At 46.2% G+C, this 22,944-nt stretch overlaps 3 protein-coding genes across 4 annotated transcripts; 2 read left to right on the top strand and 1 right to left on the bottom strand.

Annotated features, from left to right (window-relative positions):
• Positions 1 to 240: 240 nt before the first annotated feature.
• Positions 241 to 15,147, top strand: LOC124015177 (histone-arginine methyltransferase CARM1). Of its 2 annotated transcripts, none has more exons than XM_046330183.1 (16): positions 241 to 457; positions 2,847 to 2,969; positions 3,324 to 3,430; positions 3,588 to 3,692; positions 3,861 to 3,971; positions 4,319 to 4,496; positions 4,701 to 4,791; positions 6,160 to 6,241; positions 7,059 to 7,144; positions 7,771 to 7,860; positions 8,175 to 8,312; positions 11,790 to 11,879; positions 11,992 to 12,104; positions 12,523 to 12,600; positions 12,720 to 12,788; positions 13,044 to 15,147. In XM_046330183.1, the coding sequence occupies exons 1-16, from the start codon at positions 316 to 318 to the stop codon at positions 13,199 to 13,201; spliced, it is 1,761 nt and encodes a 586-aa protein (XP_046186139.1). In that variant the 5' UTR covers positions 241 to 315; the 3' UTR covers positions 13,202 to 15,147. The 2 variants fall into 2 exon arrangements, with proteins under 2 accessions (XP_046186139.1, XP_046186138.1); XM_046330182.1 differs by having other exon boundaries at positions 242 to 457; positions 2,844 to 2,969.
• A 138-nt stretch (positions 15,148 to 15,285) lies between these two features.
• Positions 15,286 to 19,438, bottom strand: LOC124015178 (protein YIPF1-like). Its single transcript, XM_046330185.1, has 9 exons — positions 19,120 to 19,438; positions 18,717 to 18,782; positions 18,405 to 18,553; positions 18,193 to 18,273; positions 17,952 to 18,039; positions 17,635 to 17,751; positions 17,284 to 17,450; positions 16,855 to 17,037; positions 15,286 to 16,556 (listed from the first exon to the last, which is right to left on the bottom strand). The coding sequence occupies exons 2-9, from the start codon at positions 18,745 to 18,747 to the stop codon at positions 16,467 to 16,469; spliced, it is 906 nt and encodes a 301-aa protein (XP_046186141.1). The 5' UTR covers positions 18,748 to 18,782; positions 19,120 to 19,438; the 3' UTR covers positions 15,286 to 16,466.
• A 47-nt stretch (positions 19,439 to 19,485) lies between these two features.
• LOC124015179 (mitochondrial import inner membrane translocase subunit Tim29-like) lies at positions 19,486 to 22,077 on the top strand. Its single transcript, XM_046330186.1, has 2 exons — positions 19,486 to 19,923; positions 20,429 to 22,077. The coding sequence occupies exons 1-2, from the start codon at positions 19,815 to 19,817 to the stop codon at positions 21,196 to 21,198; spliced, it is 879 nt and encodes a 292-aa protein (XP_046186142.1). The 5' UTR covers positions 19,486 to 19,814; the 3' UTR covers positions 21,199 to 22,077.
• The last annotated feature ends 867 nt before the right edge of the window (positions 22,078 to 22,944 follow it).

The following is a 22,944-nucleotide window of genomic DNA, read 5'->3' as shown; positions in this document are numbered from 1 at the left end:
AACCAATATTATTCACACAGATTTAACAGACCAGGATACGAAACGCAGCCTGGCTGACAGTCTGACATTTTTATTTAATTCAAATGATTATTCAAGATCCCCTATTTCTCTCTGTCCAACTAACTATACTGTCTTTGCTGAAAGTGTACAGCAGTGACAACAGAAGTCAGTGCAGTCTACTGTATTTGCACTAAGCAGTTTGCCTCTCGGCCACAGAGTGGCGGTAGAGCTGTGTGTATCCCGTTTCCTGTCGTGAGTGCACGTCCAACGCTGGATGTGAGGCCACAGTGAGCTGTCTCTTCCCACAGATCGAAGATGGCGGTGTCGGTGTTTCCCGGCGTGCGGCTCCTCTCTATCGGAGACGCAAACGGAGAAATACAGCGTCACTCCGAGCAGCAGCCTCTACGACTGGAGGTGAAAGCCACACAGGACGCGGCCCTGATCAACCTCTCCAACGGTGAGTGGACTTGAGACAGCTCTTCCATACCCCGGTTCGGCCTGGGCTCCTTGTTAACTGACATTACCCTGGCTAACTAGCCAGAGCTAAATGCTAAAAAGATAGCTAGCTAACCGATGCGAGTGCCTGGTCTTGCACGTGTGTGCGGGTTCCACTTCAAAACCGACTGGTTCCACCTATAGAATCCAACGTAATGTGGACTGTTGTTTTCGCTTATCGCTATTAGCTAGCTAGCTAACATAACTTAGTTAGCTAAGGTTACTTCTCCAGCACCACGACAGCGCACTGCTGGTAGCTTAGCTAACTATAGGTGGTTAGCTTTAGCAAGCTTACTGCGCTCATTTCGTGGCTTGTGGACCACGTTTTTTCTTACCTGTCTATTTGTCTTGAGGAATATTCTTTAAAGTATTAATTTAATGCGAAGTAGTCAGTTTTAGCTCACACGAGACGTTTCCAGGACAGCAAGCTAAGTGTGACCAAGCACATTAGATACCTACCCTGTTTACTAATATCAACTTGCTAACAATTTAGCGCCAGATTGCATTTCAATGATTGCATTTCAGCTCGCTACACATTGACGCAGATGGCCAAAGCTAATTGACATGTTAACGTGCTCTTTCATTTTTGCCACAATAAGCTACGCAATGGTTTTCCCTTAATGCCACAGAGTTCTAACAGTTAAAACAAACTGCGTCATATGAGCATTGACCTCTTTATTAGCTAGTTAGATAGTTATGATAAAGCAAGATAACATTTGACCCTTTGAGATGGGTAACTTAAAAGTGTGTTGTGTTTCGGAACATCGTCGTCTTTGCGCACAGATCATACTAGTAGCGGTGCAAACGAGCAAGCTAACCCCGATGGTTCGCGCGTGCTACTTTATGGTAATCTAATCTACTGTAGATGCCTAGCTGAGTGAATAAATATCGATAAACGAAATCGTTTTTTTAAAAGACAAAATATGGGTCTTTGTGTTTCGATGAGCTAAACTAGGCTCGTATTAGTTATTCATCTTTGTTCTCCCCTGAACAATAGCCAGCTAGTCCCCCACCTCCCTACTCCCCTGTCGATCACTTGTGTGCTCGCGCTGAGCGCTTGCATCTTTTGTTACACTGTGAGGCACAGATGGGATGTCCCTTTCAAGAAGCCGCGATGTCCCTAGTTTTGATACAGTCAAGCTTGGGCTGTGGGGAAAGTAGACATGTATGTGTGGCAGGGTGTTTTTTAAGGTGTCCTATCAACGTTTTCTGATATGTTTGATTGCCTGGTCCGGTCCATAGGCCCAACAACCGTTTCCTCTTACAACATTCCCATGATGATGGAAGATAAATGTTTCCACACCAGGCAGGAATGAACTCCCGATTGAATTGCTACATAGAGCAGCACGACTGAGTCTAAAGTAATCTGACAAATTTTATGTTTTCCACTTGGAAAAATAACCTCAGTGTCTTGCCACACAATCATTTTATTTCTGCTTTATTATAGACACAAAAGCACCTCAATCAAACACAGCACACTAGTAATGTCTGTATCGTGCTGGAATGGGTATTTACATTGTCCATGAGGGGCAATGCCTTGGCCCAGCAAAAATAGCACAATTTTGCTCTTCACTTTGACAAGTGTCTATTATGACCTGACATTATCCTGTTAGAACATTGACATGACTGTCATCTGGTTGTTCCATATCTGTAACATGTCTATAGTGACAGTCCTTGTCCCCCATCTGTCATGGTCGTTTACCACAATGTTCAGCTGCGGGCCTTGTAGACAGGCCAGGTCTAGTGGAGGGAGATGGTTGTAGCCTACATATTTTAAAGCATGCACTCTATCTCTCAGCCCTTGCATCGAACACACACTTGTTAAGCAACACACACACTCCGGCTCTCATATTTATCGCAGGTTAATCCGGTGTCAGTCGCTAGTTTGGTCTGTTAATAAAACATCCTGCATCTGGCTAATCTAAGTAACATCGCTAGTCTTAATCCCATCACAACTGCTGGATTAAACCACAGATTATCTCACTGCCATGTGGGCACAGCACTAGACCTACCTTGCCAATATATTGCTTTCACAAATCCAGTCTTTAAAACTGTCATCTTAATCATCCAGGAGTGTGTGTGAAATAGCTTCAATAGAAGAAATTACTCACTTTCCCTCGGCTAAAGGAGGTTAAAAATAGCTCTTTGCTTGCTGCTATGGTTGAGATGCTTTAATGCTAATTGAGTCAATAAAGCGCTGTGTGTGATCAGGCCAGTTCTGTTAGCATGTTGTTCTTCATGTTGTGTGACCTACGGTAAGCCACGTACTCCTGTGCCACACTTATTCGACGAATGACTTGTTGTAGGGGTGGTGCTGGGCCCTAACTATTGTATGACTCCTCTCACAGCAGAGGAGACATGTGTGTTCAAGTGTTCGGTCTCCAGGGACACAGAGTGCAGTCGCGTGGGGAAACAGTCGTTCATCATCACGCTGGGCTGTAACAGCGTCCTGCTACAGTTCACCTCACCTGCAGGTAGCTAACCCCCGGCAACCAACGCCACTCTTTCTCAGAGAATGCTGTCATTGTCTGTCTGTTTTTTCTGTCTGTCTTTGAGTGCCTGCCAGTAGGCTATATCTGTCTCTGTCATTGACCCTCTGTCCTGTGTGTCTGTGTCTTTGACTCCCTGTCCTAGTGCACATGTTCCTGTCCTCATAAAGAGATTCTTATTGTTTCTCATACTTGTCTTGTCTCTGTCATCCTTGTGAACTGTTATAATTGGCTATTATTATTGTTTGTTTGATTTCTCCCCATTATGACTGGCTTAAGACCATTTATAACTTATGTCTGATTTGTCCTGCTTATAACGTGTTATGACGATCTCCTCAGAGTTCTCATCGTTCTATAACCTCCTGAAGAACTGCCGCGGCCACAGTGGAGAGCAGTCGGTCTTCAGCGACAGGACAGAGGAATCATCCGCAGTACAGTACTTCCAGGTGCACACGCAGAATCTGCCATGCATTGCAATAAATCATTTATTCCAACCTTTATTAGCTCAGGGACAATATTAAAACACCTCATGAAAAATAAGCTCTTCTGTCACTTTATTTTCCTCTCACTCCCTTGTTCTCTCTCTCTCCTTCGCTCCTCCAGTTCTATGGCTACCTCTCCCAGCAGCAGAACATGATGCAGGACTACGTCAGGACAGGGACCTATCAGAGGGCCATCCTCCAGAACCACACTGACTTCAAGGACAAGGTACTGATGCACTGTCCTGGGACTTAAATATAGCTTGTTCTGAATTGAGTCCTTTGCTGTATTTGAAACTAAACTGTTGTTTAATTGGTTTGGGCAGTAGACACTGCTGGATTTCATTGATGTCTTTATCAGGGAAGAATTAGAGTTCATTCCCCTCTCTCTCTCTAGGTGGTGTTGGATGTGGGCTGTGGTTCAGGGATTCTGTCATTCTTTGCTGCTCAGGCTGGGGCCAGGAAGGTCTACGCTGTGGAGGCCAGCACCATGGCCCAGCATGCAGAGGTAACAGACACACTAAACTATGTCAATTAATTGACCTATATATTTCCAATTAACTGCACTTTTTCTGCCCCGCAAATTGATTTTGACAAACTAATCAAAGCCCTCGAGCTGAAAAGTTTGCCACCCCTGCTCAAACCCTATCCTCTTCTTGACATGCTATGTAGCCATAAATCTGGCAGATGTATCACTCTCACTCTAATACACACACACACTAACCCTCCACTAGGTCCGGGTGACCTCTAACCCTCTGGTGTCCCCTCCACTAGGTCCGGGTGAACTCTAACCCTCTGATGTCCCTTCTACTAGTTCTGGGTGAACTCTTAACCCTCTGGTGTCCCCTCCACTAGGTCCTAGTGAACACTAACCGTCTGGGGGACCGTGTGGTGGTGATCCCTGGTAAAGTAGAGGAGGTTACGCTACCTGAGCAGGTGGACATCATCATCTCAGAGCCCATGGGCTACATGCTCTTCAACGAGAGGATGCTGGAGAGCTACCTCCACGCCAAGAAGTTCCTCAAGCCTAGTGGTGAGACAGAGGGAAGGTTGGAGGGAGAGCATAGAAAGGGGTAGAGTGGGAGGGAAGGAGAAAGGGAGAAAAGGTCTGAAGATTATTTTGAAGCCCAAGCAGTAAATAATATTAAAGTCTACATTTTAAAACTGAGAGACATATTCATCATGACTAACCACTGGTGATTGTACCATCATTAACTGACTTCCATGTGTGTCGCAGGTAAAATGTTCCCCACCATCGGTGACGTGCACCTGGCCCCCTTCACAGACGAACAGCTCTACATGGAGCAGTTCACCAAGGCCAACTTCTGGTGAGTAGGAGGGGAGGGAGGAGAGAAACGGGGTGTAGGAGGGGAGGGAGGAGAGAAACGGGGAGTAGGAGGGGGGGAGGAGAGAAACTGGGAGTAGGATGGGGAGTAGGATGGGGAGGGAGGAGAGAAACGGGGAGTAGGATGGGGAGGGGGAGAGAAACGGGGAGTAGGAGGGGAGGGGGATGAGAGAAACGGGGAGTAGGAGGGGAGGGGGATGAGAGAAACGGGGAGTAGGAGGGGAGGGGGATGAGAGAAACGGGGAGTAGGAGGGGAGGGGGATGAGAGAAACGGGGAGTAGGAGGGGAGGGGGATGAGAGAAACGGGGAGTAGGAGGGGAGGGGGATGAGAGAAACGGGGAGTAGGAGGGGAGGGGGATGAGAGAAACGGGGAGTAGGAGGGGAGGGGGTGAGAGAAATGGGGAGTAGGAGGGGAGGGGGTGAGAGAAACGGGGAGTAGGAGGGGAGGGGGTGAGAGAAACGGGGAGTAGGAGGGGAGGGGGTGAGAGAAACGGGGAGTAGGAGGGGAGGGGGTGAGAGAAACGGGGAGTAGGAGGGGAGGGGGGGTGAGAGAAACGGGGAGTAGGAGGGGAGGGGGTGAGAGAAACGGGGAGTAGGAGGGGAGGGGGTGAGAGAAACGGGGAGTAGGAGGGGAGGGGGTGAGAGAAACGGGGAGTAGGAGGGGAGGGGGTGAGAGAAACGGGGAGTAGGAGGGGAGGGGGGTGAGAGAAACGGGGAGTAGGAGGGGAGGGGGGGGTGAGAGAAACGGGGAGTAGGAGGGGAGGGGGTGAGAGAAACGGGAGTAGGAGGGGAGGGGGTGAGAGAAACGGGGAGTAGGAGGGGAGGGGGTGAGAGAAACGGGGAGTAGGAGGGGAGGGGGGTGAGAGAAACGGGGAGTAGGAGGGGAGGGGGTGAGAGAAACGGGGAGTAGGAGGGGAGGGGGTGAGAGAAACGGGGAGTAGGAGGGGGGGGGTGAGAGAAACGGGGAGTAGGAGGGGAGGGGGTGAGAGAAACGGGGAGTAGGAGGGGAGGGGGGGTGAGAGAAACGGGGAGTAGGAGGGGAGGGGGGTGAGAGAAACGGGGAGTAGGATGGGGAGGGGGATGAGAAACGGGGAGTAGGGGGGGAGGGGGTGAGAGAAACGGGAGTAGGGGGGAGGGGGTGAGAGAAACGGGGAGTAGGGGGGAGGGGGTGAGAGAAACGGGGAGTAGGGGGGAGGGAGGATGTGGTTGGAGGGACAGAGGGGGAAATGGCAAGAGAAGAAGCTCTGGGAGTAGAAGCAGTGAATGTACAGAGATATCAGTCACTTTTCATTGGGCTGCTGTAGTTGATGGGATTGAGTTGATGATGATTCTCTCTCACTCCCTCATTCAGGTACCAGCCTTCCTTCCATGGTGTGGACCTCTCAGCCCTGCGAGGAGCAGCGGTGGATGAGTACTTTCGCCAGCCCATTGTGGTACGTAGAATTCTCAGTTGTATGTCAGACTCTTGAACACCTATCTTCTGACATTGCCTGCTCCACACTGTGTCGGTTGAAGCGATCCCCCCCCCCCCCAGATGATTGGGGTGCAGGGGGGCGGTTAACTAGGAAATGTATATGGGAGGGGTGTTTAAGGCCTGAAATAGTCAGGGGGTATGTGGGGACAAGAGTTGTTTGTGGAAAATTGGGTTGCATAGTACGGACTGGCCTGTGTGTGTGTTTATGTGTAAGGGTGGTACATGAGGTGTGTGTGTTTATGGGCAAGCGCTGATGCAGGATAGGAGATGGACTGTATGGGAGTGTGTGTTTGTGGTAGAAGATACCACCGTCACACTGTGTGTCATGACGGCTGGGATAAATAAGTTAGATGCGGTCTGCATTTAGGATCCCAATCTTTTCGCCCAGTCCAGCTCCCCCAGTCTAACACCACAGAACCAACAGTGAGGTTTCAACAGTACTATCACTGCTCATAAGGGGTAGTCATTGAATTAATCTCAACCCTTTTATCACACACAGCGACACACCACACACACCGACACACACACATCATTTTCCAGCGGTAGTCAGCTGGGTAGGCCTCCTCTGTGTCTGCTCCTCTGTCACTCTGCTGGGAGAGCCAGGCCCAGCCGGAGGGCCTGGTTCTGGGTACAGCCTCTGTTCTAGATCATTAAATTAAGGCATAGACCGTCTCCGTACCCACTCTAGCCAATGCGCTGCCATAAAACATTTCTACCTCACTGGGACTTACCTGGATACTCTTGCTTCCCTCTTCCCCGTCTCCCCCCCACCTCAGGACACATTTGATATCCGTATCTTGATGGCCAAGTCTGTCAAATACACAGTCAACTTCCTGGAGGCCAAAGAGGAGGATTTGTACAGGTCTGTGTGCCGTCTGTCTGTGTCTGTTATTCCCTCATATATTTATTATTGAATTGTTATTCATAGATTGAGTTGAGAATTGAGATGCGTAGATACATGTTACTGAATGTATGGATGTCCTACTTCTCCAATATGGGGCTACTTCCGATTTTGAATTTTCTACATCAGCAAAAATACTACATAATTCCTTCTAGTGTCTAAAAATAACCTTAAAACAGCAATCAGCAGTTGAAACAATAAAAAAGCGAATTCCCCGCCCTTCTTTATGTAAAAAGCTGAGGGATGGAGCTGGAGAAATGTAACCACTCTCAAATTCATAGACTGAGCTATGGATGCAAGGACTGGCCATCCATGATATCTAAATTATAGTTTTGTTTTGATGATATATATATATATATTGTTTACATTTACTTTGTTTTCCAAACATTGGAGTTAAAACAAACTTATATTTTGGGTTCTGATGGGGTACGGCAGTTGAACTAAGCTCATGAGGTATTTATAAGTTATATTCTTCAAGACATAATGGGTATGTATATATCATTAATTTATAAGTCCAAAAAATGGACACTTATCCCACTCTTTTCTCTCTTTCCCTCTCTCTTCCCTTCTCTCGCTCTCTCTTTCAGGATAGAGATTCCCTTTAAGTTCCATATGATGCACTCAGGGCTGGTGCACGGCCTGGCCTTCTGGTTCGACGTAGCGTTCATGGGATCAATGTAAGTTGGCCTGAGCTGCCTTAACCAGGGCTAAAGTGTGTGTGGTCAGGAGTAAAATCACTTGATCCAGGACTCCTGACCTACATGGATCCTGACTACAGCTACACTGTCACTTTCCTTTTTCTTTCATCACTTGTTTTTTCTCACAGACATTGTAATAAACACAGACAGAAAGCGGCTACAACTTAAAAACAATACAATACATTCACTATAGAAACATTTCACAATAAGTTGTAAAGGGCTGTTCCTACCGAATATCTGACCATGCTTGTACTGGAGTAGGATGACCTCTAACCCCCTCCCTCTCTCTGCAGGGTGACCGTGTGGCTCTCTACAGCCCCCACAGAGCCCCTGACCCACTGGTACCAGGTCCGCTGTCTGCTCCAGTCACCCCTCTTCACCAAGGCAGGAGACACACTTTCCGGCACAGCGCTGCTCATCGCCAACAAGAGGTGAGAGACTGTAGAGGGATCTACTGGGAGTCTGTTGGGGAGGGGAGGCTTTGGTGTTAGTGTGTTGCCATTCACCTCTAGACCCAGGCTTGTGTTATATTATGACAGTTCTGAATGAATGTGTGTGTAGGTGATATACAGTGAGCTCCAAAAGTATTTGGACAGCGACAATTATAAAGAAAATTGCCTCATACAATGCCTATGGGGATGAAGTGCAGACTGTCAGCTTTAATCTGGGGGTATTTTCATCCATATGGGTGAACCATTTAGAAATTGTTTACAATTATTTTGTGCCCAATTGAAATTGATGGTAAATAATAATTTGTCATTTTTGAGTCACTTTTATAGTAAATAACAATATAATGTTTCTAAATACTGTGGATGCTACCATGATTACATAACATCCTGAATTAATCGTAAATAATGAGTGAAGAAGTTAGTGTCAAGGTTCCTTCCATGTTTACACTGTAACCTCATGGTAACCTCTCCCCACTACAATAACAGGGGAGGTTAGCATTTGGTGGGGGTGGGGGGTTGTGGATGATATGTGCGTCTGCAACCTCATGTATCAAAACAACAAAATGTCTCACTGCCTCAATACTTTTGGAGCTCACTGCCTCAATACTTTTGGAGCTCACTGCCTCAATACTTTTGGAGCTCACTGCCTCAATACTGTTGGAGCTCACTGCCTCAATACTTTTGGAGCTCACTGCCTCAATACTTTTGGAGCTCACTGCCTCAATACTTTTGGAGCTCACTGCCTCAATACTTTTGGAGCTCACTGCCTCAATACTTTTGGAGCTCACTGCCTCAATACTTTTGGAGCTCACTGCCTCAATACTTTTGGAGCTCACTGCCTCAATACTTTTGGAGCTCACTGCCTCAATACTTTTGGAGCTCACTGCCTCAATACTTTTGGAGCTCACTGCCTCAATACTTTTGGAGCTCACTGCCTCAATACTTTTGGAGCTACCCAGTGCATTTGGAAAGTATTCAGATCCATTGACTATCTAAATTTTGTTAAGTTATAGTCTTACTCTAAAATGTATTAAATAACAAAAATCCTCAGCAATTTACACACACCAGCCCATAACGACAAAGCGAAAACAAGTTTGTAGAAATGTTTGCAAATGTATTTTAAATACATAAACTTACCTTATTTACGTAAGTATTCAGACCCTTTGCTATGAGACTCGAAATTGAGCTCCGATGCATCCTGTTTCCATTGATCATCCTTGAGCTGTTACTACAACTTGATTGGAGTCCACCTGTGGTAAATTCAATTGATTGGACATTATTTGGAAATGGCACACACCTGTCTATATAAGGTCCCACAGTTGACAGTGTATGTCATAGCAAAAACCAAGCCATGGGGTCGAAGGAATTGTCCGTAGAGCTCCGAGACAGGATTGTGTCGAGGCACAGATCTGGAGAAGGGTACCAAAACATTTCCATCATTCTTAAATTGGAAGAAGTTTGGAAACACCAAGACTCTTACTGGAGCTGCCCTCCCGGCCAAGCTGAGCAATCGGGGGAGAAGGGCCTTGGTCAAGGAGGTGACCAAGAACCCGGTGGTCACTCTGACAGAGCTCCAGAGTTCATCTGTTGTGATGGAAGAACCTTCCAGAAGGACAACCATCTCTGCAACACTCCACCAATCAGGCCTTAATGGTTGTGGCCAGATGGAAGCCACTCATTAAAATGCACTTGACAGCCCGCTTGGAGTTTGCCAAAAGGCACCTAAAAGACTCAGACCATAAGAAACAATATTCTCGGGTCTGATGAAACCAAGATTGACCTCTTTGGTCCGAATGACAAGTGTTACATCTGGAGGAAACCTGGCACCATCCCTACGATGAGGCATGGTAGTGGCAGCATCATGCTGTGGGATGTTTTTCAGAGGCAGGGACTGGGAGACCAGTCAGAATCGAGGCAAAATGAACAAAGCAAAGTTCAGAGATCCTTGATGAAAACCAGCTCTAGAGCACTCGGGCGAAGGTTCACCTTCCAACAGGACAACAACTCTAAGCACACCGCCAAGACAATGCAGGCGTGTCTTCGGGAAAAGTCTCAATGTCCTTGAGTGCCCAGCCAGAGTCCGGACTTTAAACCGATCAAACATGTCTGGAGAGACCAGAAAATCATATCAAATTGTATTTGTCACATGCGCCGAATTCAACAGGTGAACTGTGAAATGCATACTTACAAGCCCTTAACCAACAATGCAGTTAAGAAAATACCAATAAAAAAGTATGACATAAGAATAACTAATAATTAAAGAGCAGCAGTAAATAACAATGGCTATATACAGGGGGTACCGGTACAGAGTCAATGTGTGGGGGAACCAGTGTCAAGGTAATTGAGGTAATATGTACATATAGGTAGAGTTATTAAAGTGACTATGCATAGATAATAACAGAGATTAGCAGCAGTGTAGGGGGTGGGTGCAAATAGTCTGGGTAGCCATTTTATTAGCTGTTCAGGAGTCTTATGGGTTGGGGGTAGAAGCTGTTTAGAAGCATCTTGGACCTAGACTTGGCTCTTCGGTACCGCTTGCCATGCGGTAGCCGAGAGAACAGTCTGACTAGGGTGGCAGGAGTCTTTGACCATTTTTAGGGCCTTCCTCTGACACAGCCTGGTATAGAGATCCTGGATGGCAGGAAGCTTGACACCAGTGATGTACTGGGCCGTACGCACTACCCTCTGTAGTGCTTTGCGGTCTTAGGCCAAGTAGTTGCCATACCAGGCAGTGATGCAACCCGTCAGGATGCTCTCGATGGTGCAGCTTGTAGAACCTTTTGAGGATCTGAGGACCCATGCCAAATCTTTTCAGCCTCCTGAGAGTGAATAGGTTTAGTCATGCCCTCTTCACGACTTCCTTGGTGTGCTTGGGCCATGTTAGTTTCTTGGTGATGTGGATGCCAAGGAACATGAAGCTCTCAACCTGCTCCACTACAGCCCCGTCGATGAGAGTGGGGGTGTGCTCAGTCCTCCTTTTCCTGTAGTCCACAATCCTCTCCTTTGTCTTGATCACATTGAGGGAGAGATTGTTCTCCTTGCACCGCACGGTCAGGTCTCTGACCTCCTTATAGGCTGTCTCAATGTTGTCAGCTATAATTGGCTAGGCTATAATTGCTGCCAAAGGTGCTTCAACAAAGTACTTCGTAAAGGATTTGAATACTTATGTAAATGTCATATTTCAGTTTTTTTTTTAATAATATAAATCAGGAAAAATGTCTTGTTTTTGCTATGTCATTATGAGGTATTGTGTTTAGATTTTTTATTTTATTTTAAAAAATCTATAACAAAATGTGTAAACCGTCAAGGGGTCTGAATACCTTCCGAAAGCACTGTATATATGTTTATTAGAGATGTGTGCTTGCTGAATCTGTGCCTGTCTGTCTGTCTGTGTTAATCTATCCACCTCCCTTCTTACCTCCTCCCATACCAATCCCTGGCTCTCTTCCCTCCTCACAGACAAAGCTACGACATCAGTATTGTCGCCCAAGTGGACCAGACAGGCTCCAAGTCCAGCAACCTCCTGGACTTGAAGAACCCCTTTTTCAGGTGAGTTGGTCTGTTCCGCTGCCCTCGGCCTGTGCCATTCAGGATAACGAGGGGGGAAGGGGAGCTCCCTCTCATGGCGTGTATGTTGTTGTGTATGTGTGTGTTTTTGTAGGTACACAGGCAGCACCCCCACACCCCCTCCTGGGTCGCACTACACCTCCCCCTCTGAGACCATGTGGAACACTGGGGGGGCCTACAGCATGAGCCAGGGCATGGCTGTGTCAGGTAAATACACACACATAGAGGACACTGGTAGAGGACACACACACACACAGAGGACATACCCACACACACACTGCATGAGGCAGAACAGTGCTGTGTCAGGTAAACACACAGACGATACAAACACAATCTGACCCATGATAGCATCATCAGGCAAAAGCATCCATACAGCATCACCACCAAATGTCTTACTAAACTGTAGGGATATCACAGAATAGATCAGGCCAACAGAGCAGCTGGTAGATGGGGGATGCATGCTCTCTCTGAGGGGAAAACGGTGTGTGAGAGAGAAAGGATGCTTATGCTTCTCTTGTGCTTTTCTCCCATTTCGCTCCCTTTCTCTCCCCATCTCTCTCGTTCTCTCTCCTCCCCATCTCACTCTCTTCCCCGGCTCACCCTTTCATCTCTCTCTCTCTCTCAGGGATGCCTACAGCCTATGACCTCAGTACAGTCATGGGCAGCGGCTCGACGGTGTCCCACAACAACCTCATCCCCCTCGGTAGGATACTATGGACTGACTGAAAGACAAGCACAGACCGTGTGACTGACTGTGTGTGTTTGCACGTTTGTGTGTGCGTTAATACACAGTCTCACTATTTCCTCTGTTCCCGCCCTCAGTGAACACAGGGATAGTGAATCACACCCACTCCAGGATGGGCTCCATCATGAGCACCGGAATCGTCCAGGGTACGTTTCTTTATACACTATACAAGGGTTTCCTAAACTCGGTCCTGATTTAAATAATGAACTCTTCACCGAGCTTTGATTATTTCTAGTGCAAAACCAAAACTTCTGGGGGGGGGGTCCCTAAACGCCTATCATTTGTGTAAATGGAGGGGATGAATTCTGAAGTGTGTGACATAGTTGGCCCACAACCAATCAAGGGAAGGTGATAACACTCTTTCCCACTCTCTCCTTCCCATTTTCTCCCCCTCACTCCAGGAGCTTCTACTGGCCAATCAGGTCCTAGCAGCAGCAGCAGCTCTAACCAGCAGCAGCAGCATTATCCCGTCACCAACCAGTTCACCATGGGAGGACCCGCCATCTCCATGGCCTCTCCCATGGCCATCCCTAGCAACACCATGCATTATGGGAGTTAAGACCTCGTCACCCTTCACCTCCGAACCCCTGCATGACCTCTACTAGCCCCTCCCCCCCGACCGACCAGAACCAGAATACCAAAACCAGTGCTGTCGTGTTGTCCCTTCAGCACCTTCCTTTCTCCTTTACTGTCCATCTCTCTATCACTGGAGTTATTCTCAAATCCGTCCCTCCCCGCCGCTCTCTCCGCTTTGAGAGCTGTTCCCCATCTCCCCCCTCTCATCATCGTGCAGCAGCTATGATATCACCAGTCCAGCCAGAGGGTGGCAGCACCTCTACGTTCAACTGACAGACTGATCAGCACAAAGAATTGGCAGTTTTTCTGAATGGAGAGCTGAGCTGAACTGAACTTTGTTTGACTGGACCTTTTTATGCTTTACAGACACATGTACACCTACACATACACATTGAACACAGAGACTTTTGCTGCAAAGAATAACTCATTGCACGACTGTACAGCAGGTATCATCTCCTTTATCCGGGTTCCCTCCCTTTTGGACATTTCGCCTCCCCTAGTGCCAGTGTGATGCCCCACCCTTCCCCCTCCTCCACCAAACACACACCCAGTCGCTATCCCCCCTCCCCTTATCGCTGGATTGGATGTCCCCCACTACAGATCTGCACTGAAAGGACAGAGGGCTTTCCTGTACAGTAGAACACTATGAACACCCCTCACTGATGCCATTTTGTTTTCATATCGAGGTACTTCTCCACCTGCCTGTAGAGCCTCTCTCCTTAAACGGCCCCATTCCAGAGCGATAGCTAGCTCCCCCAAGGTGTTTGTCTGGTCATCCATAGTGGTAGTCTTTAGCCCAGTAGACCTAGGCTATCTCAAAAGACACCCTATTCCATATACAGTGCTCTACTTTTGACGAGAGCCACATGGACAAATGAAGTGCACTGTATAGGGACTAGGGTGTCATTTGAGAGACAGCCTAGATGTCAGTGTGTAGGAGAACGCTGTAGGACATGATCTTGAAAAACACCAACTCTGGAACTCTGTTAGAACCTCACCTCCGATTGAGGTGTGTTGTCCAAAGCCAATGAGCTTCGAGGACACAGCAGCAGACCCGGCCCCCCACTCCCCTTCATAGCCAATCAGGATTGCAGTGAGCCGATGGTATTGGTGGAAGCAGGATGAACCCACAGAAAGACAGACTGGACCAAGGACACTGATGTTGGCTGTTGGAGCAGCTGAATCCTAGTTTACATTCTTCCCCGGTTTCCATTCCTTCATTTTGAGACTGCGGTGGGGAGTTTGGGATAGAGGGAGTCACCTCTTTCCCTCCTCACTACCTATGATATCTAAACCTCTTCTCCCTCCTTTCCCGGGCAAGTCGATTGCCCAACCTTCAGACAAAGACTTAATGGACATGTATGCATTGCTTCCAGTCACAATTTGTGGACTGAGTTTAATTTTTTTTTGATTTAGCAAGTTTTATGAAGAGAAAATGTCTTGCTAGTTTGTAGGGTTAACTTTTCAGTTGTCTTTGTTTTATTTCTTTCACAGAAAAGCAACAAACAAAAAACAAGTATAAAAGGAGTAAATTAAATGTTGGAGAAGTCCCCAAAAAAATCTTTGGATCAGTTCTTATTGATATTACAGTTAGAAATTTAACACCAATGTTGTGATAGTTGCTAGCTTAGCATTCAAACACTACTTTTCTCTGGGACCTCAAGGGACATCTATTGATGGAAAGTGCATCAGGAAGATTCCTGTTTGTATTACGAGGTAATAAATTGCCCCTGACAATTAGCCACAGATCTAGGATCGGATTTTCCCAAACCAAAACCAGCAGTTAGGAATGACTAATGAAATGATTTTATAACGTCATCTTGAGCCTACATGGTCAGCAGACATTGATGTGCCCAAGGACCATAGCTGTAAATGTGTGTCCTCCAAGCACACACACAAGCAACTACCTCAAATCTCAGGGATATTTCTCAGCCTTTGTCCCAGCCCAATACCTACCAACTAATTAAACTAATATGTGGTAGTGCTGGGCTGGAACAAAAGCCTGCCAAGACAGCACTCCAGGACCAGCGTTGGACCCCTGCCCTCAACACCAAGAAGACGAAGCAATTGACTGGAATGACAGTTTAATCACACAAATCCAGAAGTGTGAACAAAGAATAAATAATTAAATACACTGACAAACCCTTTCCTTAATTTACAAGTCTATCTACAAAAAGAAAAAGTTGTGTGGATACATTAGTCAGCACAGTACTACACGTTCCAGGTCATAGGAGTGGTTTGAGTTCTAGAACAACCCTTTTCCATCTGAGGTGTACAACCTCACCCACGGAGGGCTGGCGTGGGTGTTGGTTCCAGCCAAGCTGTAACATACCTGTTGATCCAGCTCGTCTGATTGTAGAATCAGGTGTTTTTGCTTGGCTGGAACAAAAGCATGCACCTTTATGGCTAAGGTTGGCCACCCCTGTATTAGTACATTAGTTAAAACATTCCCTTCAATAGGTTCATCAAGATCAGACTGCAGCTGAGGATTTCAAGTCTAAAAATAATTCCTTTCCTTGTGTCCATCTGCACTGACAGAACTGAGCTGGTTAGAGCAGATCTCATGCTTCCTCCTTTGTTTTTTAGTGCAGATAAAATTAGATAAGAGGAAGTCTCCCGACTATTGAGGTGCACCCAACTTCTCCATGACATGAAAAATATTGATTTATTACAATATACAAGTGCATAACCATTTCTGCAGCAGAAGCAAAACATTCCCCCCCAATGCAATCCTCATAACCCATAATTTTTGTACTCATAGACCTCTATCCTTGTCAATTACACAGTACTTTTAATGGGCTGCTGATCCAGTTAAGTCCATAATGTACTAGAGTAGGGCTCACACATCCAGAACATCCAACACAATGTTATGGGTACCTTTGACCACTTGTCAGTCCTCTGTGGATCCTTATTATTGGTTAGAGCATCGGAGTATGCAGGAGCTACGTCCCCTTCTCTGATCTAAAAGGACTGGATAATGTGTGACCCACTGAGCTGAAGAAAAAAAATCCACACAGGTGCCAAACTGATTTCATCCAACGTTTCCCTCTCGACTCTTATAGTCCTACTCACACGACAATGTAGTTAGCGATTTCTCCATTGACTCATCTGTTTTGCGGTCAGCCAGCTAGCTACTCTTCCAATGCTCACAGAGTAGGTAACAAAAACCTAAACCTTTTATCTAGTCCTTTCAAATTCCCCAGTGGTCTCAAACATTGTGACATCTCCCTCCCTCATGTTCCTCTTGGTCAGTGGGTCTTGTTGGTCAATATTGCTGCTGTGTGGTTGGGTGCGAGTGTAAGAACTGGTGTGCGAGTCGCTGTCTGGAAGAAATACATCTGAAAGATAGCATAGAGGGACAGGTGTAAAGGGTTAGAAACTTAACAAAGAATGAGGGACGTGAGGTTTATAGATAGACTGAAGTAGGGTGTTGGACATGAAACATTTCCCCTGAGACATTCCGGTTTAGATTATGATTAGGGCCTGGTTCAAACATTTTGTTTAAGTAAAATGAGGACTAATTTCTATATAAATGTCAGACCATGATCACTGCCATTCTTCAAATTATTTGAACAGGGCCTAGGAGGATGGGGCTAAGTAACTATTGCCCATAGCACTCTTATAGTGGGCTCTTACCTTGCAGCCAATTGATAGCAGCGCATGGAGAACGACGATTGTTGCCACGGTGGCAAAAGCAGTCACCTTGGTGTCATCGCGGACGACAGGCCAGAAGGTGAGCACCAGGACCGACCCAGAGATCACCATGGCGACCAGGATGAGGAGCCATCGGAGCCATTCGAATGGTAAGATCCACAACACCTGAGGGGGAGGTGATTGGTTTGTTACTAGAGAACAAAATGTTCAGATTGGGTCCCAATCAGATAGAAATATACTATAAAGAAAAAGGGTCATTCACTAGGCACAAAAACAAAAGAAAACTATGAAACCGTAAAGTAGGTACCACCTGAACTTCATTTTCCATTGCAAAACATTTAGCTAGGGGATTAATATGTTTTGCTAGCTGAATTACAACCCAGTCATTCACTAGTGTGTCTGCTGACTCACTGAGGTGGGGATGTAGATGAAGAGGGAGTAGCCGTAGACACACACTGTCTCCAGGAAGGAGTAACCACTCTGCTGCCTCTCCTCCCTCTGCCTCCAGGTCAGGAAAACCCATACACCCAGGGGCACCAGCCAGGCATACAGGAAGATCACTACTGCAGCTATCGTCACTGAGGGAGTGAGAAAAAGAAAGCAACATCAACACTGCTATTGCATGTAATATAACATGGTCTTGAAAAAGGCCTCTGTGCTGAAACGTAAAGATAAAACAGTCAACAATCCCCTTTGTTTACATAGCAAATCTCACATGAAACCATTGATAAGGAGCCACGCTGTAACCCCCAGGTACCATACCTCTGTGGAACTGGGGTCTGTAGTGGTAATGGTGGCTCCCCAGAGAGTTCAGGAAGGTGGACAGGTTTCCACTGATGGCCAGAGAGAACACCAGCGTCACGCAGATCCAGAAGGGACCTGGACATACGGGGAACCAGGAGGTAAGATTAGTCTGGGTAGAGGTGGTTCACATTACAACCTAAGATATGCAGAGTTTGGCAAACTGTCTTCCAGTTTTACGGCAATAAAATTTAACATTCTAAGGTCCATTCTAATTCAGATCTAACTATCTAGGAACAATTTTATCTAAGATGTAGTGGTGATTTGTCTCCCATTACCATATAAATCCGGACTCGACTGGAGGGTATTTTTGATGAAGTTCCGCCCTGGTAAAGGCATCACTGATCCCTTGACCCTGTCCAGCACCTGCATCCCATGACAGGAAGTCAGTCAACCAATGGACATTGTACAGCAACTAACACCACTACATTCACAGTTTCTATATGGGAGATGTTAAAAAGCAACATATAGGCCAGCCTCAGGAGTGCAGATTAAACTGTTATTTCAAGCCTATTGTACCTGCATTGTATCCACATTGAAGAACGACTGGTAGTACTCAAAGGTCCAGAAACCGCTAGTTTGTTTCTCCCCTCTTAGGAGCTGTAAACAGTAATGTCAATCAGTTATCCCCATATTGCTTGGTTTTTGGCTGTTTGTGCAAACATCATTACAAAGGCAAAATTTCAGATTATCAATGGAGCGATGTGATTGGACTCATTCATTGTCCTGACCTCTGAACTCTCCTCCTGTCCCTCATCATCGGACATGTCCAGTTTGATGTCCCCAGTGACACCGGCCGGGGCCGTACTGCTGGAGCCAGACATACTGAGGGTGGAGGCCCCAGGGTATGCTAACAGCAGGTCAGTGGCCTCCTCAAACTCTAGAGGAGAAGACAGAAGAGGTTAGAGTGAGGGAATGAAGGAGGGACTGAGAGAGGAGGTGCAGGACAGTAGCAGTGAGAGATGTAGAGACAAGGTGAGAAGTGAAGATGAGGTGAAAGGGGATAAACAGAGAGAGGATGGGAGCCACTCCATGAGCCTCACCTTGGAACTTCAGATCATCTGGACTCGCCATGGTAACTCTGGAAAGATGACCACCTCATGCAAGACCTGGAAGGAGATGAGAAATGTACTCATAACTGTTGAGTCGGACGTATGCTAACAGTCTGTTCTTCTCCCGGATAGGGTAGCCTGCTAGCTTTTTCTACATATGGACAAGATGTTCTTTGTTGGCTGCCTTCTAAAGCATACGTAACAGCATCATGTGTAGGCATGCGACATCGAATATGCAGGTGCAATTTTTTAATCTGACAAATGACAGATTGTGTTGATCTGTTTGGCAGGCTAGCAGTCTGTGTGTCATGTTCATGCCTATAGTTTACTGTAACTCTAGCTAGCTAGCTTCAGATTTATAGTTATACGTTGGCCGTCGTGATCCGAGACTTACCTGTTTGTCGCAGGAGGTTCTGTTGTGTTGTATCCGCAATGCGAGCCAGTCAGCTATGTTAGCAGTGCTGACACGACCACCTCGCTAAGCCTGACAGCTGTCGAGCTAACACTGTTTTCTCGCTTTATATCTCAATATCAACTCACCTAACAACAGCAGCACCAAGTTTTAAAACAATTTTAAACGTGTACTGCGTTGGTTGTCTGAATAAACTAGCTAGCTAATGGTGTTAATTTCAACTATGGTGCACTAAATTCACATTATCATTCGCCTGTTCCACGTCACCTTATGTACACAACCATCCTGTGTTGGCTCAAGACGGGTCATCATGTTCACGTGACCAGGTACAGACGGAAGATAATGTGGTGCGCCAAATGTGTTTTCTTTGTAATATGGGTGTTAGCCGAATGTAAAAAAACGAAGAAACATTTGTACTTACATTATATTTATTAGTTTCTAATGATATTACAGGGATTTAATAACATTATTTTTAAGCAGAACTGGATATAGGATATTTGTTTTTTTACGGGAAAAATAATAATAATACAACTTTTCACTGACATGCCATTTTGTATCAATATTTTTTTTTTTTTAATAAAATTGGAAATTCATGTATTTTCCGGTCCGCTGTGTTTTTCCGATCCGAGCCAGTCCGAATGTGAACTTCCGGAACGATCAGCTTCTATCTGACGAACATGGCTGCCTCGTGGGTGCTCAGGAGATGGTGCTCCACCTCTGTAGCAGAAGCAGGAGCAGCACCCGTCAATGGCACCCGATGGGAGAGGTTGAAGAATAGCAAATTGGGTAAGAAATCGATCTTTTTCTTGGTTGTCGTGTTAGCCCACCACGCTTTAACGAACCTGAACGAACGCATGATCTTTCTTGCTTAACTGTCTTGCCCAAGTCATTCATGAGGTTATCAGATTATGTGACATTAGCTTCAAACAAACTGTATCACGTTGTGGTTTTTACACAAGTTAGATTTGAAAATGTACTTAATACACGTCTATGTAAAGGCATTGTTAGCTGTTGATCCTTTACAGTTGCCCCTACTTGCAATCACAGGGTAGAGGAAGGCACGTGACAGGTTATTGCTGTGACCTCTCTGAGACAATCCCTGTCAGCTTGGAGATGCAATGCAATACAATACAGTGTTGGCACACAAAACATTATAATTGTGTGCATGCCTCACTACCATGTCTAGGGATATGGTGTCAGTCTGTTTTGCCTTTGTTTTCGTAAACCATCTATCTTATCTCGTGTGAATGCTGTCTGACTTTTTCTCACAATTCTCTCCCCTCTCAATCAGGTGTGTGGTTTAGCGGCATGTCCAGAGACTACAAGGAGGCGTGTCGTGAGATTGTGGTGGGCGCGTGGGAGAGGCCAATCAAAGCTTCCATCTACCTGAGCCTTCTGGGTGGAGCTGGCACCTGCATCTACACAAACCCTGACGGCGCCTCCTTCGAGACCACCGTCCTGGATACAGCCAATCAGCTCGGGCTCCTGACGCCGTGGATACGCAGTGGAACATCGGATGGGCACGTGCAGAAGCTGGCGAAGCTTCGTAACGAGGGAAGGTTACGTCACCTCAGCCTGGGAGTGGTCTCACTCACCTACTTCGCCGATTATAACCCGGACGCCAGTCTTTACGAGGCCCAGTGCTCCAACCTCTCTATCCCCTGGAGGGAGCTCCACACGCGGGTACTGGACGTTGGCTTCGCAGGTCGCTGGTGGATCCTGGACCATAAGATGAAGGACTATGATGTGAACGATGAAGAGTTCAAGCAGCTGCCGCCTGCTATGGCCGCCACAGTGCCCCCTGGTGTCCAGGGGGTGGAGAATAACGAAAGGCTGCACAAAGAGTCATGGATGCCTCTGAAGACGGAGAAGAATGAGGAGAAGGAAAAGGTATCGGCAGCCGTAGAGGAGGAGGGGGGCATTGTAGAACAGATAAAGATGGACAGTTTACATCTTGTAGAACCAATAAAAATAAAGACAGGCATTGTAGCTCAACCACAGGAGATAGCTGACCCAGAACCACAGGAGCTGATGCTGACAGAGACGGAGACACAGGAGTAGCAGACACAAGCTCAAGCAAAGGCCTAATGTGTCATGGACCAATGGACTCACACTAGCAGGACAATGACTGCTGGACACATAATGAGATGGCTGAACAAGAATCTCTGAAAGGACATATTTATTGGATGTTGACAAGATGGTATATGTGTATAAGAGTACCTTCTGCACTGTTTAACGTGTTATATAGCGCCCAAGCCTATTAACACTCTGGACTATAGCTACACATGACATGATGTTAAAGGGTCTCCTTTAGAGAATATATTACTGTTAACAGTTTATTAATGATACTTATTTGGTATGTAGTGCTCTATACTGAGATATGATAATTGATGCCATGGTCAGCAACCAAGATTCTCTAAACAGCCATTACAAACTTCAAATAACTTGATATTCTCTGGCCCTTTTGAATTAGTTTTAGCCAGTAGTTCTGAAAGTAGAGCTCACAAGCTAAAAGTGGTCGCCGGAAATGGCGTACTACGTCACATGTCCACCATGTCATTGCTCTCGCTCTGCTGTGTGCATCTTGTTAGCTGTCAATAAAATAGTGAGGGGCTGAAGCTCATTAGCTAGAACTAGAATTGTTAGGGGGCTGGCCCATGTGGGGGAAACTAGGAAAATGGCGGAGCACAGCTTCCAGGAAAACAGTTGCTTTCAAACTAGGGATTTCGTGGTTAATTGAGGTGAAACAGTAATTCTGCTCATAGATTATGCCTGTATGAACTACACATTGACACATCCAGCCCAAAGCAGTAGGTTTAAAAGATACTTAAAGTCGCCAAAGTTCCGGAGCACGTCTTTAACAATACAATAAACATTCTCTAAATGGTCTGGATTTATCATTTATGAATTATTGTCAAATTAAAGTACTATTGGAATGAATTTGAATTTTGTGATGATCATTTCCTCTGAATACCTCTCCATGATTTGATCTTAGACAAAGCAGAGGTACTATCCAGGGAAGAATATACCAAGATATTCAATTCAGTTTTTCAATACTTTCCTCCTCAGGACTATTGTCACAGTAGCATTAATTCTCAGTGTGTGACTTCTTCCATAAGAAGTGAGTGTTTGTCTCCCTGAGGTAAGTCTATCAGTATTTTTGCCGCCGCCTCTTCCTGGGATTATAGAAGCTGTGTATTGCTGTGCTGCCCTTCAGGCAGATAGAATGGGCATCCTTTCTTCCTAACGTTTGAGAGTAATTATTCCGTTAATCGTATTGCCTTTGACCAACCTCCCTTATCATTGTGGAGCTTAACTCATTGTGTGGGAAAATCCTCTCCAGATTAATCTCTCTCATACCCTTCTATCTCTCTCTTTCACTCCATCTCTCTCATACCCTTCTATCTCTCTCTTTCACTCCATCTCTCTCATACCCTTCTATCTCTCATACCCTTCTATCTCTCTCATACCCTTCTATCTCTCTCTTTCACTCCATCTCTCTCATACCCTTCTATCTCTCTCATACCCTTCTATCTCTCTCATACCCTTCTATCTCTCTCTTTCACTCCATCTCTCTTCTCTCTCTGTTCATGTCTGTTATTGATCCTGCTGTTGTCTTGACACTGATCCTGCTTTGGCTCCAGTTACTGATCGCCATCTGATCTTTAGGACAGGATCATTCATCCTGATCAGGGGCCATTCACACACGGACAGGGAGCTATTGAGGTCTGCAACACGAGTCAAGGTGGACTAATAGTCTCTCACACAAACAACTAGACTCTCAAACATGCTCAAACAGAACTAGAC

This window comes from Oncorhynchus gorbuscha, linkage group LG26 (assembly GCF_021184085.1).
Source record: "Oncorhynchus gorbuscha isolate QuinsamMale2020 ecotype Even-year linkage group LG26, OgorEven_v1.0, whole genome shotgun sequence".
NCBI classification, from domain to species: Eukaryota; Metazoa; Chordata; class Actinopteri; order Salmoniformes; family Salmonidae; genus Oncorhynchus; species Oncorhynchus gorbuscha.
The sequence above is the reverse complement of the archived record's forward strand: the minus strand, read 5'-3'. Positions and strand labels throughout refer to the sequence as shown.

What these genes read in the sequence shown, in the direction of transcription:
- LOC124015178 (XM_046330185.1), bottom strand. Translation starts at nt 18,747, where the DNA reads ATGGCGAGTCCAGATGATCTGAAGTTCCAAG. An exon ending in GTCGAGTCCGGATTTATATG is followed by an intron (nt 17,752 to 17,951) that starts GTAATGGGAGAC and finishes CCGTATGTCCAG; the next exon opens with GTCCCTTCTGGATCTGCGTG. An exon ending in TGCTATCAATTGGCTGCAAG is followed by an intron (nt 16,557 to 16,854) that starts GTAAGAGCCCAC and finishes GCTATCTTTCAG; the next exon opens with ATGTATTTCTTCCAGACAGC.
- LOC124015177 (XM_046330182.1), top strand. Translation starts at nt 316, where the DNA reads ATGGCGGTGTCGGTGTTTCCCGGCGTGCGGCTCCTCTCTATCGGAGAC. An exon ending in GTAGCGTTCATGGGATCAAT is followed by an intron (nt 7,861 to 8,174) that starts GTAAGTTGGCCT and finishes CTCTCTCTGCAG; the next exon opens with GGTGACCGTGTGGCTCTCTA. An exon ending in GAGCACCGGAATCGTCCAGG is followed by an intron (nt 12,789 to 13,043) that starts GTACGTTTCTTT and finishes CCCTCACTCCAG; the next exon opens with GAGCTTCTACTGGCCAATCA.
- LOC124015179 (XM_046330186.1), top strand. Translation starts at nt 19,815, where the DNA reads ATGGCTGCCTCGTGGGTGCTCAGGAGATGGTGCTCCACCTCTGTAGCA. An exon ending in GTTGAAGAATAGCAAATTGG is followed by an intron (nt 19,924 to 20,428) that starts GTAAGAAATCGA and finishes CCTCTCAATCAG; the next exon opens with GTGTGTGGTTTAGCGGCATG.